Source organism: Rhamphochromis longiceps, linkage group LG16 (genome assembly GCF_057381845.1).
Source record: "Rhamphochromis longiceps isolate RC_006_pf linkage group LG16, R_longiceps_female_GT1.1, whole genome shotgun sequence".
Taxonomy (NCBI): Eukaryota; Metazoa; Chordata; class Actinopteri; order Cichliformes; family Cichlidae; genus Rhamphochromis; species Rhamphochromis longiceps.
This window is the reverse complement of record NC_140572.1, coordinates 24,490,580-24,515,889: the sequence shown is the minus strand read 5'-3', so window position 1 is coordinate 24,515,889 and position 25,310 is coordinate 24,490,580. Positions and strand designations below refer to the sequence as shown.

The window sequence follows — 25,310 nt, the reverse complement described above, 5'->3', positions numbered from 1 at the left end:
ATTGCACGCTCCCTCATTGCTTGTGGCATCTGTGGCATTTTGCTGTGAGACAAAACTGCACATTCCAGGGTGGCCTTTTGTTGTGGGCAGTCTGAGGTACACCTGTGCACTACTCATGATGTCAGATCAGCATCCTGATGTGGCACACCTGTGAGGTGGGATGGATTATCTCAATATAGCAGATGTGCCCACTACCACACATTTGGACTGATTTGTGACCACTGTTTGGGAGGGATGGTTATATTGTGTATCTGGAATGAATTTTAGGTCTCTACGTCCATCCCATGGGGAATGGGAGCAAAAACAAAAGTGTTGCGTTTATATTTTTGTTCAGTGTATATGCTGTGGGGCTGTGTGGCCAGTGCAGGGACTGGGAATCTTGTCAAAGTTGAGGGACACATGGATTCCACTCAGTATCAGCAGATTCTGGAGACCAATGTCCAGGAATCAGTGACAAAGCTGAAGCTGCGCTGGGTCTGGATCTTTCAACAAGACAACGCCCCGAAACACTGCTCAAAATCCACTAAGGCATTCATGCAGAGGAACAAGTTCAACGTTCTGGAATGGCCATCTCAGTCCCCAGACCTGAATATTACTGAAGATCTGTGGTGTGAGTTAAAGAGAGCTGTCCATGCTCGGAAGCCATCCAACCTGAATGAACCGGAGATGTTTTGTAAATAAGAAAGGTCCAAAATACCTTCAACCACAATCCAGACTCTCATTGGAACCTACAGGAAGCGTTTAGAGGCTGTAATTTCTGCAAAAGGCGGATCTACCAAATATTTCTTTTTTTGTGGTGCCCAAATTTATGCACCTGCCTGATTTTGTTTAAATAATTATTGCACACTTTCTGTAAATCCAATAAACTTAGTTTCACTTCTCAAATATCACTGTGTGTGTCTCCTATATGATATATTTAATGGACATTTTTTAATGTAACAACCAACAATTTATACAGGAAAATAATGACTATTAACAAGGTTGCCCAAACTTTTGCATCCCACTGTAGCATGCAACCTGCTCACCCACTGAACTAAACTGGCACCCACATGTAAATCTTATTATTATTTTAATTTATTATCTTTTGTATATATTGGATTTCACCAACTTAAAAAAAGTGCTATATAAATACATTTGACCTACAGGTAGCCTGATGAACGATTCCTGAAGACTATTTAAATAAAATACAACAAAGGTGGCTGTAAAATGATTGAACTTCAAGCTTGTTAGAAACAAAATTCTGTTTTTGTTTTATATACTGTCCATTTATGGTTACATGGTACAATTTTCACAGCAAACTATAAAGAAAAGAGGTGTAGCTGTAAGCAGGACGGTACATATACTGTACAGTACAATCATTGGATTACTTTGAAATGTACTGTTGTAATTTTATCGCAAAATAAATAATGCAATATATTGCACCGTATGCTAAAATGGACCAGGTCACAATATTTATAGTCATCTATATTTATCAGTGGAATTAATATGCATTTTACGTACTAGAGTATTACAAATCCACCAACCAAAAAAACTTTTCCATTAATTTATTACAGTTTTATTGTTTTGTTTTTTAAAATGGTCATTATTATTATTGTTATTATTATTATTATTATTATTATTATTATTATTATTATTATTATTATTATTATTATTATTATTATTATTATTTTAATGTAATCCTTGTTTCTTCTTCCTTTGTTTAACTAAGAAAATTGGCAACCTGGCAAATTGTTTCCATAATGAACATGTAGCTGAATAATCTTTGACAGTGTAGTTATAATTTTGATGCACATTTTCCCCCTCAAATCTAAGAAGGGCCTATTATCACTTAAAAATAATCTGATTATATAATCCTGTCTAGTTTGAAATCTGATTATATAACCTGCTACCACTCAGGCTTGGTTAGCATTTAAAAGATAAAAAAGAAAGCAGACATGAATCAACAGTGAGGCATCACAAATTCACAGAGGGCCCAGTATCACCAGGTATTACCTCATTACTAGGTAACTGCAAGAAAACATATAACACAAAGTCAGAAAGTTATAGAAATACATTTAACTGATTTAGAAGACTCTCATACTACCTCATGCTCTCTGTGTTCCCTGATAATTCACTGTAAGTAACAAATATATAAACAAAATAATAATAACGACAGCCTAACATTTCTTCTTAAAGTATTCTCAGTTATATAATTAATGCCATTTAAAAAATTTTTAGTATTTATTTTTGTTATTGTTTTGCAAAGTTACATTTAATTTTTGCATTTTACAAAATGAAAGTGAAAAAGGCAAAACCTGCAGCTTTTATCCAAAATACAGTCTACATTATTGTTTGACTAACTTGAAATGGGCACTCCACCCTTTTCCAACTGAGAACCATTGCCTCAGACATCGACTCAGGTGCTAATTCTCAACCCATCTGCTTCACACCCAGCTTCAAATCACGCCAGTGCAAGCTGGAAGTCATCACTCATTGAAGTCAACAAAACCAGATCCTTAGGCCGCCAAACCTTTAACCCTCCACGCCTCGACTCAATGCAAACCAAAATCTTACTGCAGTTATACAGATACTAGAAACCACTAAAAACAGGTGAAGCTAATCAGACACAAGATTCAGTTCTAGCACTCAGTTTGCCTCCTGCTATGATCAGGGGCATGCTGACATGTTACAGGAGGAGCAAACAGTTGATACCTTCCCATCTGTCATTAAGGAGTAAAGGGAATACATTTTTACAGTACACCTGGAAAAAATATATACTAAAGCAGAAGCAGAAGAAATAAGAAGTAACAGGCATACAGTATACTTGCTTTAATATTCACAACTCTGTTTAAGCTAATTTGGACACAGATTCATTCTGGTTCATGTATCATTAATGACTTAACTGCTTGTCGAGTTAGGTAACGTTTTTATGTACCAAGTATGACATTAGCGCATTACATAATAGTTACACAGAAATCTGCAGGCGCCTGAAGAGATCACGATGAACTGGGCTGAAATAATAATTAATAATACATCAGATAAAGAAGGCTTTTCCATTTAAGTGTCACTGGATTATTGTGGTTTTTCTGCAATCTGTGGATGAAAAGAACTATCTGCTGTTAAATATCTGATGACTAAATGTTTGAGCAAAAAGGTCAAAGAAAAATAATCTTCTCAAACCACAGTTTCTTTTTAAAAATTGTTAAACACAAACAGACACTGCTGATTGCAGTTTTACACCAATGTAGCGATTGTGTCCAATCTGTGGAAGTGCGTCTGGTTGTGCTTTTTAGTATTCTGGTAGTCAACCGGCTGTGTGCAGGCAGGAGAAGGACCCAAAAGCAAACTATTGGAAACAGGGCTTAAACTCAAAATACAGCTTTATTTGCTGAGTGGGAAAAAGGCGATACACAACAATACAAAACTAAACCGGGAAATACTAATTCACACAGGAAACACAGTGAGGTCACACAGCTATGAGGGAGGACACAACACAGCACTGAGGGAGACTCTGACATGAATACACAGAAAGATAAAGAGGGACCTGGGAGCACACGGGGAACACGGCTGACACGAATAATCATAAGGGGGGAAGCTATACTGAACAGAATGAACATGAAAACATGGGACCTTCACGATAAAACACGAAAGATGATGTGGGAGTGGAGGAGAGGCAGACGAGAGGGAGCGAGGGAACACGAGGGAACACGAGGGAACACGAGGGAGAATGGATTAACACACAGAAGTAGCATTTAACCTGGGCAGAGTGAGTGTATTTTATAGTCTTTAATCATGTTTGTCCCCAGGTCACAGGACTCTCTACATTGGGGTCCACGTCCCTTTGGGCAGTACCAGACACCGCAGCCATCGCCGGCACCGCCACCATGGAAACAAGTACAGCAGGAGGCGAAGCAAGGAGCGAGTCCGCACCTTGGTGGAGGGTAGAGAGTCTCCGATTTATGGTACAGACATTATTGCTTTAAAGCAGCTAGTTATTACTTTGTAATAACCATAGGATCTTGGCTACAGTTAATCTCAGTTTGTACCAATTATTTGAATCCACTGCGTTTCTAGATACTCCGTCCCAAAGAGTGCAGTTCTTGCTGGGTACAGAGGATGATGATGAGGAGCACATTCCTCATGATCTCTTCACGGAGATGGATGAGATCTGTGTGAGGGAAGGAGAGGATTCGGAGTGGAGGGAAAGTGCCAGGTACTGTCAACATGGACACATTATCTACAAGGTCCTCGCTGAAAGCTCTGATTAAAAATATCCACTTACACTGATGTTTTTGTGTTCACTAAATTAAGTAACTGCAATTCATAGCTGCAATTGTGGCGCATTTTTAAATTCATTTATGTCTGCAATGGTTGTTGATGTTAAGATGTCTTTTCTTGTATGTATCAAAGATTATGGATCTCTGTTGACATGGTAAATCTGACATGTTATTTAAAGAGATATACACTAAAGAAAAGCAGTAAAGAAGGAGACTAAAAAAGTACATTTTAGAGAGAAATATATGACTTATACGTGAGCAGAGAGGGACCTAGAATGAATAAGTGTTGTTACTGCAGCTAGAACAGATGGCCTGCCAGTTTGTGGTCTGTTGGCCTCTCCTGACAGGAACTCAAATTCCTGTTGCAGGTGGCTGAAGTTTGAGGAGGATGTTGAGGATGGAGGGGAACGATGGAGCAAGCCCTACGTAGCAACGCTGTCTCTTCACAGTTTGTTTGAGCTGCGCTGCTGCATTATCAACAGCACCGTGCTGCTCGATATGAGGGCAAGTACCATTGAAGAGATTGCAGGTAATGACTTGAATTCTGTTTTCAAGAAATTTTACTTTTTGGGAAAATTTGTAACTATTTTCAATGTATAAATATGGGTTTATTAATCATTTGCTCAAGATTTAAGTGCAAGAAACTGAATGCATCAGCTTGCGTTTGTCTATCTTAGACATGGTCTTAGACCACCAGGAGTTGTACTCACCACTGGGAGATGAGCTCAGAAAGAAAGTGCGTGAAACACTACTGAAGCAGCACCATCACCAGAACCAGAAGAAGCTGGCTAATCGCCTGCCACTTGTACGCTCCATCGCTGACATTGGCCGGAAAACATCTGAGCTTCATCTGGATAAAAATGGTGAGAAAACCTAAGCGTCTGTCTCCTATAAAATAATATTCTAAAAAGAAAGAATCACTCTTTAGTTAAAGTGGTCACAACATGTTGCCTTATACCAACTGTTGGAAGTGTTCTAGTGTGTATAATTTGTGAATGCGCAATATGTGTATGTGTCTTTAATACATATGGTCTTAACTTGTGCATATTTCCATCTTTTGCTCATTCGTCTTCTGTCCACAATCTGCCCACCCACCTGCCACAGCCCCACTCAAGTGAACAGGTGCTGGTTTATACACTATGCCCTTGCCCCTTTACTAGCTTTTACTCAAAAAACACATTGCAGAGAGGCTTCTTGTGATTTATGTTGGCAACTCTCATGACTGGCAACTCAAAATAGATAATTTTGGTAGACAGAAACAGTTAAGTTAAAGAGAAGATTGAAAAGAAAATGTTTAATAGGCTGTATAAAAAATGTTAATATTGGTCTTCATGGTGCAAAAACTATTTGATTGAATTTTGGGCTGAATTTAGTAACTGGAAGCTCTATTTTCCACTATCTTTGCCAGCTACATTTTATAAGCTTAAGGTTTGCCAGAATCCCAGATCACTAAATTAGTTACAGAACAAACCAAACTGTTTGTTCAAAGATTTTCTCATTTGAGGGTGTTCTCAGTGTTGTTTTATTTTAACAGGCCGTTTTAAAGCAACAATCTGAGATAAGCTCCACGTCATGTATTGTGAGTGTATTAGACACTATAATTAGTGTTAATTTTTGACCCTGCTGTTTAATGAATACAGAAATTAGGCCAAACCTGTCAGGCAGCTTGGCAGTGATCACGTTGATGAGCATGGATTTTTTTAGACAGCAACACTGCTGAAATTCATTTTTTAAATCAATAATTGCTCCAGAAAGTTGTACTTATCTCTGTGTGATCATCCTCATTTGCCTTTATTTAATGAAATTAATCAGCTACTAAGTGTAGGTGACCACGGAGCGTAATGAAACTAGTTACAAAGCAGTTCATTAATAGATATCCAACTGAACAATAAAACAGAAGTAATTCAGCTTTTAACAATTTATTGAATAATTAATATTTGCATTCAAATACTTCATCATTTACTAAGTTTTGTTCAGATTTTATGTTTTCAGTTAAAGTATAAACTCAGATGGTCGCCATCATTAGCTGTTCAGTTTTTCGTTAACATGTGGCAGCAACAGACATGATTGACATGTTGAAGTTCAAAACAAGCATCAGAATGAGAGAGAAAGACAATTTAAGTGACTTTGAATGTGACAATAATAAGATTGATACCAGATGGGCTGGTCTGAGTGTTTCTGAAACTGCTGATGTACTGGGATTTTCCCACACAAATATCTAACGCCTTTACAGAGTGTGAAAGAGAGAAAATATCCATATCCTGTCTTCTTGTTGAGCTGCTCTGAGTTGCTCTGAAGGCAACAGTAAGTCAAATGATCACTTGTTACAACCAGGTATGCAGAAGAGCATGTCTGAATACAAAAAATATGTCAGCCCTTGAAGCAGATAAACTGCAGCAGCAGAAAACCACATCGAGTGCCACTCCTGTTATCTAAAAACAGGAAAGCAGGGCCAGAATTTACACATACTCACCAAAATTAGACAATAGAAGACTGGAAAATGGTCTGCTATGAGGACTTTGACCTCTGCTGCGACATACAGATGGCAGAGGGAGAATTTGACATTAACAATATGAAAGCATAGCTCCATCCTGCTTTTTATCAGTGGTTCAAAAATCGCTGCTGTTGGTGGTGTAATGGTGTGGAGGATATTTTCTGGTTTTGACTTTATGCCCTCTGGTATCTGGTCATTGTTAAATGCCACAGACTACCTGAGTATTGTTACTGACTGTGTCCATTGTCTTTATGACATGGTGACGGTTGGTCACTATGTCACCAAGCTAAAATAAACTTAAATTGGGTTCTTGAAGATGACACAGAGTTTATTGTACTCAAATGACCTCCACAGTCACTAATCACAATCCAACAGAGAACCTTTTTGAATGTGGTGGAACAGGAGAATCTCATCATGGATGGACAACAGTAACTGTGTGACGATATCATATCAATATCAACCAAAATCTTGGCATAATATTACCAGCAATTTGTTGAAACTATGCCACGATACTGTAGTATTTAAGGCAAAATGGGATCCTGTCTAAGCACGGTGGCACGGTGGTTAGCACTGTTGCCGCACAGCAAGAAGGTCCTGAGTTTAATTCCACCATCATGCCAGGGTCTTTCTGTGTGGAGTTTGCATGTTCTCCCCGTGTTTGCGTGGTTCTCTCCGGGTACTCCGGCTTCCTCCCACTGTCCAAAGACATGCACTTAGTGGGGATAGGTTAATTGGTCAATCCAAATTGCCACTAGGTGTGAATGTGCGAGTGAATGTGAGTGCGAATGGTTGTCTGTCTCTGTGTGTTGGCCCTGCGACAGACTGGCGACCTGTCCAGGGTGTACCCCGCCTCTCGCCCTATAACAGCTGGGATAGGCTCCAGCGACCCTGAAAAGGATAAGTGGACGCGAATGGATGGATGGATGGGATCCTGTCTAGTACTAGCAAGGTGTACCTAATGAAGAGAATGCAAATTGTTAGCTTCTGCTTTTATTCCCCCCCCCCCCAAAAAAAAAAAAAAAAACCCCCAAAAACCCCCCAAATCTATGACACTTATAGATAAAATTAATTCATGTGTATTTTGAGCTAATTAAATATCTGGTCTGGACTGTTCAGGTCAGCTGACCGCCTCCCAGTCTCAGTTAGCAGTTCAAGATGGAAAAGGGGATATCAGTAGAGATAACAGCTCTGTGGACTTCAGCAAGGTATGGTACACAATTTATACAGGTGCAGGCATAGTGTGTGTAGTATATGTGCAAAAGCCTAGAAGGTATATATATTGCTCTATGTATGCTATATACAATACATTTATATAAAAAAATGCCAGTTCTTCAAAATATTATACATTTTCATATGTAGACTACTCAACATATAAAGAATAAAAACACGCATTAGTGTGCCAGTAAAATGTTTGCATCATAAATGTATTTAATGCTTGAAATAGTAATTGCAAATAACAATGACAATAAAAATAACAATAAAAAGATACTTCTTGGAAATCCAGTGTGAATATACTGTAAGCATATACATAACACTATCAGATATGAGAAAAAGACTGTGTCATACCAGACTCTGAGCAGACTATTACTTTATTGTGTGTCATTGTTGGCATTTTAATGGAAAGGTCATCTAGTAAGGGATTAGGATTATAACCCTGTTAAGTATATAAAAAAAGACTGTCACCACAGATAATAACCACAACCACACACACCAATGATCGAAATAAAATCCTCACTGAAACCATTTGCATAATGTTTATGAGTTTAGCCTGTTGTCTAGGTCAGTGAATTAACTGCTTCATGTGCTTTGCCAGGAACACTGGGACAGTTATAAAATGCACTGTGCTTTTATAATGGTTGAGATAAACAAACAAAAATCATTCACAGTAGAATTTTTCTTATAAAATAATACACATATGTTTTCCAACTGCAGGTTATAATTTACTTTAAATACAAAGAATAATTATTTCTCTAGTATAAAACTTCTAAAAATTCTCAATATTGCACTATTTTTGAAAGTCAACACATATAGAAATAGGAATTTGTTTGGTATCTGAATGGTTGCAGCACATGCATTACTGTGTATGTTGTGAATATTATTTGTGTTGGCACTAGCAACTGCCCAGTAATACAGAAAAACTAAAAAAAACTAACTAACTAAAAATACAAACTACCAACAACAAAGGATAAAGTGACTGAAAGAGGATTATTTTTATCATCAGGAACAGGTTTTATATGCTATTAGGCATCTTATTTGCTTGGAAATGAAAAATAACCTAGCCTTATGAGTTATTATGCAACAAATCAAAGTAATATTTGTTTTTTTAACACTGTTTTGTTATATTTCATTCACTCACCTGCAACTAATTTGACTGTTATGTCCTCTGACACATAAATCCTGGGCAATTTCAATGCATTTAGTCTGAATGTCATTTAATATCTTACATTTGGGGCTTATTGTGAAGGTAAGGTGTAAAATGTGGTGCCACTATTTTAAACCATTCTTATTGTGAGACCTGTTTGGATGTTATGCTAACCATGAAGGATATTATTAAGCACTGTTCTTTGTGGCCTTTTTCAGATAGACATTCATTTCATGAAGAAGATCCCACCGGGAGCGGAGGCCTGCAATGTGTTAGTTGGCGAGCTGGAATTCCTGAACAAGCCAGTGGTGGCGTTTGTCCGCCTTTCACCGGCGGTTCTGCTCAACGGACTGGCTGAAGTCCCGATTGCCACAAGGTCACTACAGTATGATGTGCCTAAACTAGGTCAAGATCACAGAAAGAAGTCAGCCACATTTGATTTGACAAATCAAATTAAAATGATGTGATTTTGCCTCTAGGTTTCTATTCATTCTCCTGGGTCCCTTGGGTAGAGGGCCTCAGTATCATGAGATTGGGAGATCTATTGCAACACTGATGACAGATGAGGTAAGAATTCACTAAGGGAGAAATATTACCAAGTTGTCATTCTGAAGGGAGTATTTATTCATTACTGTTTTGAAGAAGTGGGTAGATTGGTGTAAATGTCAGTCAGATGTCATACTCAGACTTTCTGCAGGCACTTTGCATAAATTCACAGCCCAGCAGAACTCACCAAATTTCAAAAGTGATGGAACATTTCTCAGCGTGAAGTACAGCTCAGAGCTTTAATGACATGCTCTTGGTGATTACTCAGCCCCTGTGCTCTCCTTTTCTGTCTGGATCTTATGCTGTCATCCACCATAACTGTGGAAAAGAGAAAGTCTGAACTTAATTACAAACACACTGTTTGGAATAAGCGTAAATGAGTCAGTTAAATTTAGTTTGTGCAGCACCTGTCAGGTAATCCAAAGGTGAAGCTGCTGTAAACCGTCCCTAAGTGTAAATCCTCTTTTAACAGATATAAAAAGTGATGGCTGTTGTTCAGAGAGTGTTGCATATACACTACACCACACTGATATAGTGCATATAAACATATGTCTCTGCTTGCAGGTTTTCCATGATGTTGCCTATAAAGCTAAAGATCGAAATGATATAATTGCTGGTATCGATGAATTCCTTGATCAAGTGACAGTCCTGCCTCCTGGGGAATGGGACCCGTCTATACGGATAGAGCCACCAAAAAATGTACCTTCTCAGGTCAGTAGGAATTTTATTAATCAGTTGCTGATTTTTTAAATTCAGTCAAATTCAGGAACTCTTTAATATTTGATAAAACTGCACCTCTGTAGTGAGAACAAGATTATTATTTCCACTGACAATACTTTCTATGCAGATCATTCCAAGAATCCATGCAAAACTGAGCCTTCATTCAATAATTGTTTTATAAGTTACAGGCTCTCGAATTATACAGACTGGATCAAAAAATTTGCCTATATTTTCTATCCTAAGTTCTTAATTACAGGAGAAATTCACATAGAAATTCCAGGGCTGGAAAACATATTCAAGCTCTGTTAAAAACTCCAAGAAAACCAATTTTACACTTGCTTAGAGTTTCTAAATATAAAGACAATATTGTTGTTTTTTCATAGTTGCTTATAGTTTTTAGATTTTCTGAAACAGTCACCATGTGATGGGTCTCTTTTTTAGTCTAAAATTTGACACCAGGCCTATCCTAGTGCCATTAGAAAACTATGGGATTTTAGGTTGGAGAAACTGAAGTCAAATTATCTTTGACTGAATGATCCATTTGGCATTATGGCTCTGTGCTGGGACATCCCCATCCATCCAGGAAGAACAGCTGCAAGATGCCAGCACAGATAGAGAGCAAGCATCAGTGATGACAGATATGACATTGATTAAGCCAGACAGAACAAGAAGGGTTTGCAGATGCACAGCCACTGTGAGCAGGTTAAAGCAGCTTAGATAGTGCGCCATACATGAGATTTATCATTTGAATGTATAGAAGAGTATCACGTAAGGCATGAGCTGATTGTGTGCTGGGATTGCGGCTGAGCTTGACTTTTGACCTGCTTAAACTAATGCTATGCATCATTTGTGCCTTGTTTGTTAAACAGGAGAAAAGAAAGAAAAGTAACATTTCACCAAATGGATTAGTTGAGGGGGAAGAAGAAGAAGAGCACGATGCTCATGGCAGCCCAGAACTGCAGCGTACTGGGAAGTGAGTCACTTTGTGCTGAACATTGGGGGGGTCAAGATCTCTGTCTAAATAAATAAATAGATATGGATAAATTTCCAGATGATTAAACATGCAACCATTTTGCTGGTAATACCTGAAATGAGTAAAGAAAATCAACAGCCTATTTATGCAAGATTATTCATAATTTTATTGGGGGGGTTATATTGGTTGGGTCTGATTATTTCCAGGGGGGGTCATAACCCCCCAACCCCCCCTGGAAATTACGCCCCTGTGAGTCACCCAGGAAGTTTTTTTTGTTTTTTTTTCTCAAAGGGAACCGTGATCACCAGGAAGTTAAGATGTTCACTAAGCCACCTTATTAAGCATAAATGTGCTGGAGATAATTTAGGATAATTCTACTAAGCGTCTAATGATTCACACTACTTTATTTGGTGTGTTTTCTCCTCATGTGTTGTACACATAAAAGGAGTTTGAGGTTGAATCAGCTGTGCTTCTACAAAATGTAGACTGTGATGCTAATCGGCTATTCCTGGGGAAACTTGGTCTGCAGTTGCAGTGATAAAGTGGTTTCCATAGAAACATTCTATCTCCAGATCTCAGTTTTTGCAGAGAGACTTTATCTGTCACGGGGAACTATTACACTAAGCCAATAGCTGAGCACTGGGAAGGCAGCGAAAGGAAAACAAGTTAGGGGAAAAAAACTAGCTCATTTAAATTAATAAAACTGTCAAAATGAAAAGCTCAGAATGCTGACGCTAATATTTATTCATTTATTTATCTTCCCAGGTGGTTTGGCGGTCTCATTTTAGACATCAAACGCAAGGCCCCTCACTACCTGTCTGACTACACTGATGCTTGTAGCTTACAGTGTGTCGCCTCTTTCTTATTCCTCTACTGTGCCTGCATGTCCCCTGTCATCACCTTTGGAGGACTTCTGGGCGAGGCAACAGAAGGACGCATAGTAAATCACCTTCCTATAAATGTTCACGCTGTTCTGCAAAGACTAGCTTCACACTGTAGTAGAGTTTCACTAGACAATACTTGTAGTTCAACATCATGAATCCCTTTTCAGCATATATATCCATTAGTAATTTCTTTGTCCTTTCCCATCCCCCAGAGTGCAATTGAGTCACTGTTTGGAGCCTCACTGACTGGAATTGCCTATTCCCTGTTTGCCGGGCAGCCCCTCACCATTCTGGGGAGCACGGGGCCTGTGCTTGTTTTTGAAAAGATATTGTTCAAATTCTGCAAGTATGTTTTTTTTCCTTGACAAATGTCGAATTTTGTTTTGTTACATTGTCTGACTTGAAAATGAATGTATTGGCCATGAATTGATCTCATGGACAAAAAGCATGCAGTTTTATTTTAATATTGATTTTCCTCTAATTCGCAATATTTCAAAGACAACTGTTCTTGTTAATCTCAACATAGGGAGTATGGCTTGTCCTATCTGTCACTGAGGACCTGTATCGGCCTGTGGACAGCTTTCCTCTGTATTCTGCTGGTGGCCACAGATGCCAGTTCCCTCGTTTGCTACATCACACGTTTTACAGAGGAAGCCTTTGCCTCACTCATCTGCATCATTTTCATCTACGAGGCCTTGGAGAAACTCGTCCACCTGGGGAAACACTATCCCTTTAATAAGAACAACAACCTGGACAAACTCACCTTGTACTCGTAAGTGGACATTAATTCTCATAGCATGGGCTGTTTAGAGTAATGCAGGAATAATTTTGAAGACCATTTCTTAGCCATACAGTAAATCCATGATGACGGATTATTAACTTACCCAGATGCTCATGTGCTACCACAGATGTTCATGCGTTGAGCCTTCTGACCCCACCAATGGCACCCTGAAGTACTGGGAGATGAACAACATCACTGCTTCAGAAATCTATTGGGAAGCACTGGAGGTCAAGGTATTACTGAACCACTAAAAAGTATTAAAAAACAAAACAAAACCAAAAAGCAAAGCATGAACAAATCTGTTAGTTATGGTAGTTTTATATGCATATAAGACATATTTAAATACTGATTTACATGGGGACAAGTTTGAAAAGCATTTATTTAGTTTTTCCACCTTAAAGTGACATCCTTTTCCAGATGGGAGAGATAGAGCAGATTAAGGGCATGTGTGTTGGATTATATTGGATTACTCAAACTGCACTGCAAATCACTGTAAAAGCACATTTTGAAAGTTTTTTGTAGACATGGGAGTTCATAAACCCTGTAACGAATAGTTGTGCCTTGTTCTCTGCAGGGCTGTATTGAAAATCGTGGGGAGTTTGTGGGCAGTGCCTGTGGACCTCAAGGACCCTACGTTCCTGACGTTCTCTTCTGGTGTGTCATTCTCTTCTTTTCCACGGTCTTCATGTCAGCTTTCCTCAAGGAGTTCAAGTTCAGTAACTACTTTCCCACCAAGGTACTGTCCACAGTCTGTTATCAATTGTGATAGTGTGTCAAGATTATGACTGAATCATCAAGAGAAAGGTACTAGTTGTCACTAACTTAGCATGTCTTTACTTTTGTTGCACAATGCAGTGGCACACTCTAGTGGTCATACTTAAGTATAGCATGATTAAAAGGCAGTAGTGACTCAATTGATTGGTTTCTATTAATTAGTATTAATGAAACCCATACATTTATGGATTGTTTTAAGTTTTTATTTTTATTTTTTAACAAACACCCCTCTATTTTTTTGGTTTGTTTTATTTAGGTCAGGTCCGTTATCAGTGACTTTGCTGTTTTCATCACTATCCTAACCATGGTCTTGGTTGACTATGCCTTAGGGGTCCCATCTCCAAAACTGAAAGTTCCCAGTGTGTTTAAGGTGAGCCAGAGCATACAATAAATTGTTCAGTTCAACCTTCAAAATGAAAGATTAAATATACACAAGTCTATCTCAAAACAGCACACACATACCCACACACACAACCCCTGTTCTGAAAACGTTTGGACACAGAATAAAACTATTTGCAAATCTCGTAAGCCCCTTATTTAATTAAAAATAGAGAAAAGAAACACATCGATGTGTAAAGTAGGAAGCACATCTCAAAAAAAGTTGCAGCGGGGGTGACAAAAGGGTTCAAGCGGTACTAAAGCAAAACGACTTGAAAAACAAAGAAAAAAAAAAGCAATGTAGTCAGGCAGAGTTCACCATTCTCCAACATGTTTCCCAACTTAAAATGTCAACATCTACAGTATAACACCATGAAAAGACTCCAGGAATCTTGAAAAATCATGTCAAGGCTGAAAAGTGTATACAGGTTTTGTAGCAACATATGTTCCTATCTAGAGGACATCTTTTTCAGGGAGGACATATCTCAGCAAAACAGTGCTAAAGTGCATACTGCGGGTATTACAACAGCATTGCTTCACAGTAGATGAGTCTGGGTGCTGAACTGGCCTGTTTGCAATCCAGACCCTTCACCATATGAAAACATTCGGAGCATGTAAACAAATGAAACAAACAAATAATGAAGCAAAAACATGACAAAGAAGACCCAGGACTGATCTAGTCTGACCTAGCTCTACATCAGACTAGAATGGGGGAACAGTCATTTACCATAAAGTTCAGCAGCTGGTCTCCTCAGTTCCCAGATGTTTACTGATGTTAAAAGAAGAGGGGATCCTACACACTGATAAACATGGTCATGTCTCAAGTTCAGAATGACCTAATATTTGCTTAGTTTAAACACTAGATATGTTTTTAATCTTCTATTGTGAATGAAATGTGGGTTTATGAGATTTGAAAATTATTCTGTTCTCTTTTTATTTACATTTTACACTACATCCCAACTTTTTCAGAACTGGGTTTGCATATGTTGCTGCCCTTACTGGCCAGAAGAAGATACCCATCTATGGTGACTTTAAGGGATGGGGGAATGCACATCCCAATACACAGTGAATACACAATTTAAATACACGAGGACAGAGAATGGAGATTATGACTCCCCATCACTTGCTATGAGAATTCCTTTAAAATTACTCTTGACATGCTATTTTAATGTAATCACCTAACCAAACGCAATATTTTCTCATTAGCCAACAAGAGATGATAGAGGTTGGTTCATCACCCCATTGGGGCCTAACCCCTGGTGGACAGCAGTCATAACGGTGGTGCCAGCTATGCTTTGTACCATCCTTATCTTCATGGACCAGCAGATCACGGCTGTCATAATCAACAGAAAGGAACACAAACTCAAGGTACTTTCCTGCTTTCCTACAGACTGCAAATGAGTTGCATAATATCTTGCTGAACTGCATCAAAACAGCTCAACTTTAACTTTATTAACCGGTATCTCCCCTCTCTAGAAAGGCTGTGGATATCATCTAGATCTGTTCATGGTTGGGGTTATGCTAGGTGTTTGCTCTTTGATGGGGTTGCCATGGTTTGTAGCAGCCACCGTCCTCTCCATCACCCACGTCAACAGCCTGAAACTTGAATCCGAGTGCTCAGCTCCCGGGGAGCAGCCCAAGTTCCTTGGTATCAGAGAGCAGCGCTTTACCGGGCTCATGATCTTTGCTCTTATGGGGTGCTCGGTCTTCATGACATCAGTGCTCAAGGTGAGACGCTCGTTTGAACTCATTCTGCAGTTATGATCACAGTATTATTAAATGTGACTTGAGTTACAAAGATGCTTACTGTTTTATATCGCTATTTTCAACGCCTTAAAGCATTTGAAACATACACAGGTTTTTGTGTTTACACTTAATTTTTCCAAGTATCCCTCAGGAACTGTATGAAATATATTTCTCTATTGTTGATTTTCAGTTCATACCCATGCCTGTGTTGTATGGAGTATTCCTGTATATGGGAGCATCTTCTCTCAGAGGCATTCAGGTAAAAGTTGTTGGAATTTCACAGTAATATGTAATTTATTTGCTGAAATTATGCATGTGAGAAAATAACATGTGTTATTTTTCCTATAGGATAATCTGTGTAGGCTTTACATTCTTGCTTAGCCATCATAGGGGATCGCCTCCATATTGTCTGGCTGCCCAGATAAGAAGAGCTAATTGGTCTCTAGCGTGTTCCCATCTTAAAATGATGGGAGCTCACTAAAATAGTGCTTATTTTCACTATTTTTAACAGTTGCCTTTTTAAACTTCTTTTCAGTGGTCTGACTTATTGTTGCTACACATTCACAGAGAAACTTTTCACTTGCCTTAGTGTTAGACTTTCTGCACAAGCTTGTCAGGAGTCTAGTCTGCTTGGCTTTTGACGCTTAAAAGGCAATTTATTTTTGGTTTATAAAAGCTTAGCTGTTTGACCTAAAAAAAAATAAAGCAGTGTTATATCTATAGGTTGTTCATTATAAACTTATACTGCACATCTAAACCTTACTCTGGTTTTCTAAGTATAGGCTTTATAAACAGCTGATGCTCTCAGAAGCTCTCAAGAAGATTTATATAACCTTAAAGCTCCTTTGTGGGAAAGGGGGAAATTGTATGTTTAATCAGGATTAAAACAGCTGTCTATGGCCTCTGGGGTGAGACTCAATCATACCTAAAATGTCTAACTTTAAAACCGAAATCATGAGATTGCATTGTAGACAGAGAGTGATTAATCTTAACCCTCCATGTGTTGTGATTTTATAGTAATAATGCTCACATTTGGACTATTTTTAATCAAGAAGTAAATAAGTATAGTAAATAAGAATAATTACCTTTCCTTTGCAGTTTTATGACCGTCTCAGATTGTTCGGTATGCCAGCCAAGCACCAGCCCGATTTCATCTACCTACGACATGTACCCCTGAGGAAGGTGCACCTCTTCACCATCATCCAGCTCAGCTGTTTGGTTCTTCTGTGGACCATCAAGACATCCAGGGCTGCTATTGTGTTTCCTATGATGGTCAGTAAACAGCGCATTTTCCTCACACTCAAATATATTGGTTGGGGCTACAACCTTTAGGAAAACCAGAAGGGAAAAAGAGCGTGTGAAAGCATTGATGCACATGGTCGAAAATGATCTGTGATGATGTATCTGATATCCCTGTGTTGGTGTTGTTCCTGCACCATCATCATGAAACTGGTTTTCAGTTACAGTGTTGAAAAATTGAGGAAGAAAAAAATGCATTTGTTTATATAAACCTCTCTCCTGGAACAAGTGTTCCAAGTGTTTTCTTTATTAATTTATCCAATATGACAAATATACAGCAAATTTAAGTCACTCATGTCGGTTTGCTTGTAATAGCTTTCAATAGCATTGGCTAACCTCTTGGCTAATGCTATTAAAAGCCCAGACAGGGACTGGTCAGTTTCATTGTTGATTCTGGACCAACACTGTTATGATGACGTAGGAACACCAATACAAGGATATCAGATCATACATAAAAAATGCTGTATATGTTAAGTTTCTTACATACTTTGCTTCATATTAAAATAAATAGATCTAGCTCCTCAGCACAGTGTCCTTCGTTATTAAAATGGTTCCTTGAGTCATCTGTTTGTTCTTCTGTGGCACTTCTGTAGGTGTTGGCTTTGGTGTTTATCAGGAAACTGATGGACTGTATCTTCACCAAGAGAGAGCTAAGCTGGTTGGATGACCTCATGCCAGAAAGCAAGAAGAAGAAACTAGAGGATGCTGAAGAGGTGTTTTTTCCCTTCCTTCCTAAACAAATGGCAATGTACTAATATTTTGTTACTATTTACATGGCTTTAAAATGAGTTGCTTTCATTTATTAAACCTTCAGGAGGACGAGGAGCAGAGTATATTGGCAGAAGATGACGGAGTAGAGCAAGTGCCATTAGAAGGGTATAAGTAAGTTTTAGGGGCAGCATTTAAATGCTTTTGTAAATGTTGATATTCATATGGACTATATAAGTCAATTTGTGTGTTGTATTTTTTAGAGGAATACCCATCATCAACATCACAGATGAAATGTCCAAAGGTTCTTTTGGAAATACTTGGAATGCCAGTGGTTGAGATACTTCAAAAAGAAAACAATATGGTAAGAATATTTGCATTGCATATTTGCAACATTTTCATACTTGTAAATCCAGTGCAGGAACTAGTTATATATATATATATATATATATATATATATATATATATATATATATATATATATATATATATATATATATATATATATATATATATGCTACAATTATTATTTTAGCATGATGCCATGATACGTTACATTGTATATGCCACATAGATGTTGGCACTCACGACAGTTTTCATGCAATTACACGTAGAAGAATATTTCTATACATGGCACAGTTTAGATGCTCAAAAGGAACAGGATGAAGTTTAGACTTAATGCTATGATCCCACCCACCCTTTATAGTGACAGTGATGGCAATACTTTTTATTGCGAATTTTTATTCCAAATTCAAAAATAGAATAATGTATGTTTCAGGATTTTAAGATTTAATACAGTAATTTTGCAAAATATGTTCTCAGGCTTAAAAAAATCTAACAAAAAAAAATTCTCACTCTAATATTTTATTGGACTGCCTTTCACTCTGGCATTGTTTCGATAAGCTCATGCAATTTTACAACATTTATTTCTGTCCAGAGTTGCATTAATTTCTCGCCAAGATCTCATATTGATGATGGAAGTCAGACCGCTGCGTAAAGTCTCCTCTGGCAAATCCCAAATGATTCTCAATGGTGTTAAGGTCTGGACTCTGTGGTGGCCGGTCCATGTGTGAAAATGATGTCTTAAGCTCCCTGAAACACCCTTTCACTCTGGTTGATGAATCCTGGCAGTGTCATCTTAGAATATGCCCAGATAATTAGCTGACCTCACCTAGACCAGATCATAACAATGACCCACAGGCTTTTGTCGTGTACACTAGGCATGATGGGTCATCACTTTATCCATCTCTCTTTTTACCACATGGCCTTTTTTCATCACTTTTTTATTTCATTCTAGCAAATTGAAGCATTTCTGATGAAGTTTCATGTTAAGTGTTTTTCTTAAGGGTAAATGGGCTGGTTCTTAAATAACATTTGTCTACTCTAATTGAGCACTCTTAGTGCTTTTTATTGCAAGCCTCATTCACCCAATCACACACACATTTATTCTCACACACAGCCAAACTGATGAATGGATTAGGGACAACTCAGGTTTTAGTAACTCTTCCATGCAGACTGGAGGATCCAGGGATCTCACCATGAACCTCTGATTAAAAGTCGGCCCACTCCACGTCCTGAGCCATAAATACCTCTAAGAGCTAAATAGCCACAATCCTTTGAAGTTCCTTTACTTTGCATACTTGTATTTTTCATTAATTTTGTCCAAGGTTAACACAATATCATGGCCTGTTGTGGATGATAGAGGGCGCCAGATGTTGTGAATGACAGCTGATTATTTTGTGACAGAAAAACAAACAAAAAAATGTATATGGATCTGGGGCACCTCGGGGCTTTTTTGCAAAAAGACCATCAAGTTAGAAATTTTTTGAGCCTTACATGATTGTAATATGAGCACACTGTGGGCAAAACTGTCATCGCCAAAGACAGCTGATGTTGGTTAGGTACAGTGTTTTTATTTATTTATTTTGTTCTTGTAGCTCCATGAGACTAGTACCTTTTATTTTATCATATTCAAAAGTCAGAAAGGAAATAGGTGAATGACATCACTAACATTCAGATGGATAAATAACACCATGAGTCAGAGAAAAGGAATATACAAAATCACTTTAGGTAAGCCGTCGATTTAAAGATGGTTATGTTTACATATTTACTACTTTTACACATTTTTATATCTTTTCTCTTTGGATTCTGATAGTTACACCGCTCTCAGCTTTTCTCCACAACTACAAATAAAAGCTGGAGAAGATGGAAGTCAGTGTGGACAGCATTACGAGTCTTTGTCATTGTTCCGTCTGTGTTTTCAAACAAATCTACATTGTGTGTTTCATATCATCAATCCTTCAAGTTTAGTTTTGCAGATCTCTGTAAGTAAAAAACTGCTTTATCTGATGTATCCCGGTTATTATGAACTAATAGAACCTGCTATCTAATTTTCTCTTGTTGTTAACATCTAACCCTATATACTGTTTGGATTTATTGAATGTAAACCACAGAAGCATACATTTCTGCTGTTTTTGGAATGGGACCATTTTGAATTTTACATAATGATTTTAATTCTGTGGAACCAAAAGCAATAGCTCTTTGTACCAAAATGGTAATAATTTGTATGAGAAAATATTTAGCTATATTTATATTGTCATTTATTTTATGGTATTTATTTTATATTTGTTTTGTGTTTGCTACAAAATACATGGTAGTCTAACAAAGACGTGTGTGTGTGTGTGCATATTGTTTTTATTGTAAATGTAAACTATACTCAAAGTATCCTGTGTTTAATGGTTGTATAAAGTTATGAATCATGAATTTTAAAGGCATCTAGCCATCTACTGTTGCATTTCAATGAAGAATTGAGGGTTACTCGATTTTTAAAATCAAATAATAGTTTTATGTATAACTTGTCAGTGTGCTACACTAAATAAATTTCTATAAGCATTCTTGTTTATCTTGTCAAAGTCAAACTTACGCTCAAATGAAAATTTTTAAGGAAGTCAACAATTCTGTTTCTCTGTTTATCATTTTTGATTTAGCAAAACTTGATGCACTAAACACTGAATAACTGCAAAAGCTTTGAGTGAATTTTAGAATTTGAAATTTTGAGAACATTCATAGCATTTTATAATAAGGTCAGTGACTAGAGTTTTCATTTTTCTAGATTTAAATAATTATTTAATTTAATTTTTGAATAAAATTTTATCTGTAATTAGAATGTAATTATATTTACCTACAACTATGGTAGATACACTAGAATTTAAATACCCTAGCAACCACAAATAAACCAGCAGTCTGAGATCCAACTGCTCTATTGGGGTGATTTAGTACCATGAGGTCTTTAAGATAAAATGGGACTTGATCATTAAAGACCTTGTATGTCATGATAAGGATTTTAAATTTAAATTTGATTCTGGATTTAACAATGAGCCAATCAAGAGAAGCCAATATGGAAAAAATATGCTCACTCTTTCTTCTAATCCCTGGAAGTCTTACATTGCATGTAGCTCATTTTGGCTGAACCTAGTCAGGCCTCATGAGCTAAGACTCAACCACAAGATGCTTGCTGAGCCTCTCCCCAATCTAGGTGAGGTAACTTGGTCTCTTGTTGACTTTTCCATAAAGGTTTTGTAAATTGCACCTAGTCTGGCTGTTCACCTAGGACCAACTTCCTTGGGAGATACCAGGGGCAAAGATGTCCCAGATTTATATATGCATGCATATAGTGGGTTGTACTTGTTGTATTTGTGGGCATATGCTAATATATTCTTGTGATGACTAATATTGTTATATATATCCTATATATCCTCCTGAGGACCAGTCTATTCATTTATGTCCTTTGTAATGGATTTATTTGGTCTGTGCCTTCTGACTTATTTGAGCTACCCTAGTAAGTCCTGATGTATTAAATACAGGGCATCCTGGGCGGCAGCACGGTGGCACGGTGGTTAGCACTGTTGCCGCACAGCAAGAAGGTCCTGAGTTCAATTCCACCATCAGGCCGGGGTCTTTCTGTGTGGACTTTGCATGTTCTCCCCGTGTTTGCGTGGTTCTCTCCGGGTACTCCGGCTTCCTCCCACCGTCCAAAGACATGCAGCTTGTGGGGATAGGTTAATTGGATAATCCAAATTGCCACTAGGAGTGAATGTGAGTGTGAATGGTTGTCTGTCCCTATGTGTTGGCCCTGTGACAGACTGGCGACCTGTCCAGGGTGTACCTTGCCTCTCGCCCTATGACAGCTGGGATAGGCTCCAGCGCCCCCCGCGACCCTGAAAAGGATAAGCGGAAGCGAATGGATGGGCATCCTGGGCTTTCCATTGATGTCTCATGTGTTTGGGTGGCCTTCTTCAGAGGAAGGAAATCACCAAAAAAGTTCAATGTCAAAACTCTTTTTCCTCGGTTATAGGATATAGTGTACTAATAAAGCATATTATTAACACGTGAGGCAATATTATGGAATAAAATAAAATGTCTGTTTACATACATATATAAAAATATAAACACATTTACACATATATTGATGTGTACTATACATGTATACAGGCACAAACATACTCGTATATCCATACATACACACACTCAAAACTTACATATATACTATATCTTGATTTAACAAGATGTCAGAGGAGCGATAGATAATATTAGTTTGCTGCACATAATGCTTTCATTTGAAATGCCATTGGCAATTTTACTTATATAACACATTTGATCATTAGTGTTAAACAATGCATTTTATTGTATGCTAACACAACGCTCTTAACAATGAGCTTTACATAGAGATAAAAACGTAAAAACCAGTGTAGGTTATCAAGGATAGGGCAGAGATATCCAGTGTCAGTGATGCTGAAAACATTTGCCCGTTTTTAACCTTGACAAATTTTGGCTCACAAGTAAACTTGAATGGGCTGAGGATTACTGTAATCAACAGATGGTTTGATGTGCTACAGATGACAGCTTAGAGATGTGGCCTATCCCAAAGCGTGTCAAGCTGCTGGCTCATGCAAATTACTGTTTTGTCTCAGTGCCAGGAGGAACTCAAGAGTGTCGACCCAGTCATTTCTCCCAACGAGGTACTTATGTGATTGACATGATTTTCTTTCATTTAGCATAACCATCCTTGGTGTGCAGTCTGCGCATTGCTTGAAAATCCTCCTCCAGTGAACAGCTGACAGGTGACATATCATCATTTTACCTGGTAAAAAATACCACAGCTTATTTCTCCCTCTGGAGTAACGTGTTCATTGATTTTTCTTCTACCTCCATAAACACAAGGATTAAGGGAAGGTGACAGTGGTGCAAACAATCAAATCACATTTTTTTTAAGCCAGTGACTATATCACTGGACCAAAATGTTATGTCGTGCTTATATATGACTTATTCACTAGTCAGCGAATATTGATTCAAATGACCACACAACTTTTGTTCTGTTCTTGATGGCCAATAATGAGTGTATCTTTTGTCTAAAGCATGATATTTATATATTCTCTGACTTCTAGACCTCATGCTAAGACTTGTTAAACCACCTCATTGGATTCAAGTATTTAGAAAGGGAAGCCATGGATTGTACATATTTCTTTATTGAAAACTAAATGTATTTTTTTTCTGAATAATAAGAAAAAAGCATTAGACTATTGACAGATGTAATTAACAAACTTGAAGTTTAAACCAATAATGTGATTTTAAAAATGAAGGAAAAAAAACTGAATAAATCATGTCATGAACGCTTGATCAGACATCTGACACATATCTGACACATTTTAAAATTTCCTTTAGCAATTTAAGGCCAACCGGGCTTCTTGTGAGGGCATTTAATATCTTACCAAGAAAAAAGTCTAGTACAGACTGCAAAACATATAATGGCACAGAGTCAGTGAGAATAGTTGCATTAATTTGGGAAATGGCAAAAGCTGGATCTCTTCAATCTCTTCTCCCTCGGCCAGTCTTCAGCCAGGACACAAACTCCTTGGCTGCCTGGTCTTGCAGGTAGGAACTCACATCGCTGGTGTAAGTGCCGTCTGCATGGCGTCTCCTGTGTGAAGAAGTCACAATAGCTGCATATGTAACTGTGGTGCAACAGACCAAAAAAAACCAAATCCACATGGGTACATTGAACATGACTTGGAATCATTTTGATTTAGGTTAAAATCACAAACGGAAACAAGAGAAGCAATCAACAGAATGAATGCAGTTATATTTAGACTTTAGACTGTCTTTTACAAATTTAAAGGCACAAACTTACAAATTTGTGTCTTTAAAAAAACAAAAAACCCCAAAAAACTGTGACACTCACCCATTCCTCTTTGAGTTCTTCAGCCACTGGACAAAGTCTTGTGCTCTTCTTGTCTCCAGGTATTTGCTGTAGTCGTTGGAAAATGTTCCCTCTGAATGTCTCTTCATGTTTTGGATCTCAATGGGTTCGTTGAGGATGGAGTTTTCAGTCAATAGCCTAAAAAAGTGATGCATTATGAAAGTGAACAGAGCTAATGTACGCTCACCATTGCAATAGCCTGGAGTCCCCTGCTTCTTACAAGTTAACTCTTTATTCTTTATTCTGCATCATTCTTCTCATCTGTCCATGACTATTCATATATACTTCATACTTCTCAGAAATCTGGAGTTATATCAATCAATCAATCAATCAATCAATCAATCAATCAATCAATCAATCAATCAATCAATCAATCAATCAATCAATCAATCAATCAACCGATTGATAGAACGATAGATCAATAGATCAGTAGATATAGGTATATAATAACAATATAACATTGTTTAGCATTAAATTCAAGCAAAAAACATTAATTTATAATTATTTATTATTAATTAATAAGTGTGCTAATCAAATTTTGATTTAAATTACACTTTATAAATTACACGGGCTATCAACACTGTGGATCATTTTTTTCATTTTGCCAACAGCTGCTCCATTAATGCAGCACATGAGACTAATAGTAATACTACTACTACTACTACTAATGTCTGAGGCAGTGTAAAATGACTGAAAGTTGGTCTTACATAGAGTGTCGGTCTGTGTCCTGGTCAGGAACCTGCCAGCTGCTTTGAATGATGATGAAGAGCAGGAGTCCGGCTAAAGAATGAGCACTATTCATTGTTTGAGCCTCTGAAAAAATACAAAAAGAAATTTATGGAAAAAGTGACGTTAAAAATCCATTCAATAAAATTTAACAAGATATTCTACATTTAGATTGCTGCAAAAACATCTCACCTGTGGTTCTTTCTGCTGAGCGTTTGAGAGAGGGATGGCAGTTTTCTCTTCTTCTCTCTGGCTTCTTAAGCTGTTTCATGGTCCCCTCTTGATCTGCTCAGCGTTTATATAGGGGAGCTGAGGAGCACTCTCCCAGGTGACTTCACCGTCACAGAAACCTTAGCATATCACCTGTTACTTTCAATCCATTAGTCTGCTTCCGCCTTGTTCCCCTG

At 37.8% G+C, this 25,310-nt stretch overlaps 2 protein-coding genes across 2 annotated transcripts in view; one reads left to right on the top strand and one right to left on the bottom strand.

Annotated features, from left to right (window-relative positions):
* The window catches only part of slc4a10b (solute carrier family 4 member 10b), a 31,157-nt gene extending 10,513 nt beyond the window's left edge, over positions 1-20,644 (top strand). Inside the window, exons 4-26 of the mRNA XM_085383707.1 lie at positions 3,786-3,941; positions 4,054-4,192; positions 4,625-4,785; positions 4,934-5,119; positions 7,867-7,955; positions 9,331-9,488; positions 9,592-9,679; positions 10,223-10,369; positions 11,248-11,351; positions 12,117-12,291; positions 12,448-12,581; positions 12,762-13,007; positions 13,144-13,249; positions 13,591-13,752; positions 14,047-14,160; positions 15,375-15,536; positions 15,645-15,896; positions 16,105-16,173; positions 17,013-17,186; positions 17,807-17,926; positions 18,028-18,095; positions 18,185-18,285; positions 20,077-20,644. Coding sequence (XP_085239833.1) covers positions 3,786-3,941; positions 4,054-4,192; positions 4,625-4,785; positions 4,934-5,119; positions 7,867-7,955; positions 9,331-9,488; positions 9,592-9,679; positions 10,223-10,369; positions 11,248-11,351; positions 12,117-12,291; positions 12,448-12,581; positions 12,762-13,007; positions 13,144-13,249; positions 13,591-13,752; positions 14,047-14,160; positions 15,375-15,536; positions 15,645-15,896; positions 16,105-16,173; positions 17,013-17,186; positions 17,807-17,926; positions 18,028-18,095; positions 18,185-18,260 — 3,086 coding nt within the window. The 3' untranslated portion in view covers positions 18,261-18,285; positions 20,077-20,644. The remainder of the gene's footprint in view (positions 1-3,785; positions 3,942-4,053; positions 4,193-4,624; positions 4,786-4,933; positions 5,120-7,866; positions 7,956-9,330; positions 9,489-9,591; positions 9,680-10,222; positions 10,370-11,247; positions 11,352-12,116; positions 12,292-12,447; positions 12,582-12,761; positions 13,008-13,143; positions 13,250-13,590; positions 13,753-14,046; positions 14,161-15,374; positions 15,537-15,644; positions 15,897-16,104; positions 16,174-17,012; positions 17,187-17,806; positions 17,927-18,027; positions 18,096-18,184; positions 18,286-20,076) is intronic.
* A 2,792-nt stretch (positions 20,645-23,436) lies between these two features.
* On the bottom strand, positions 23,437-25,174 carry gcgb (glucagon b). Its single transcript, XM_085384623.1, has 4 exons — positions 25,096-25,174; positions 24,885-24,990; positions 24,160-24,315; positions 23,437-23,898 (listed from the first exon to the last, which is right to left on the bottom strand). The coding sequence occupies exons 1-4, from the start codon at positions 25,172-25,174 to the stop codon at positions 23,787-23,789; spliced, it is 453 nt and encodes a 150-aa protein (XP_085240749.1). The 3' UTR covers positions 23,437-23,786.
* Between the last annotated feature and the right edge of the window lie 136 nt (positions 25,175-25,310).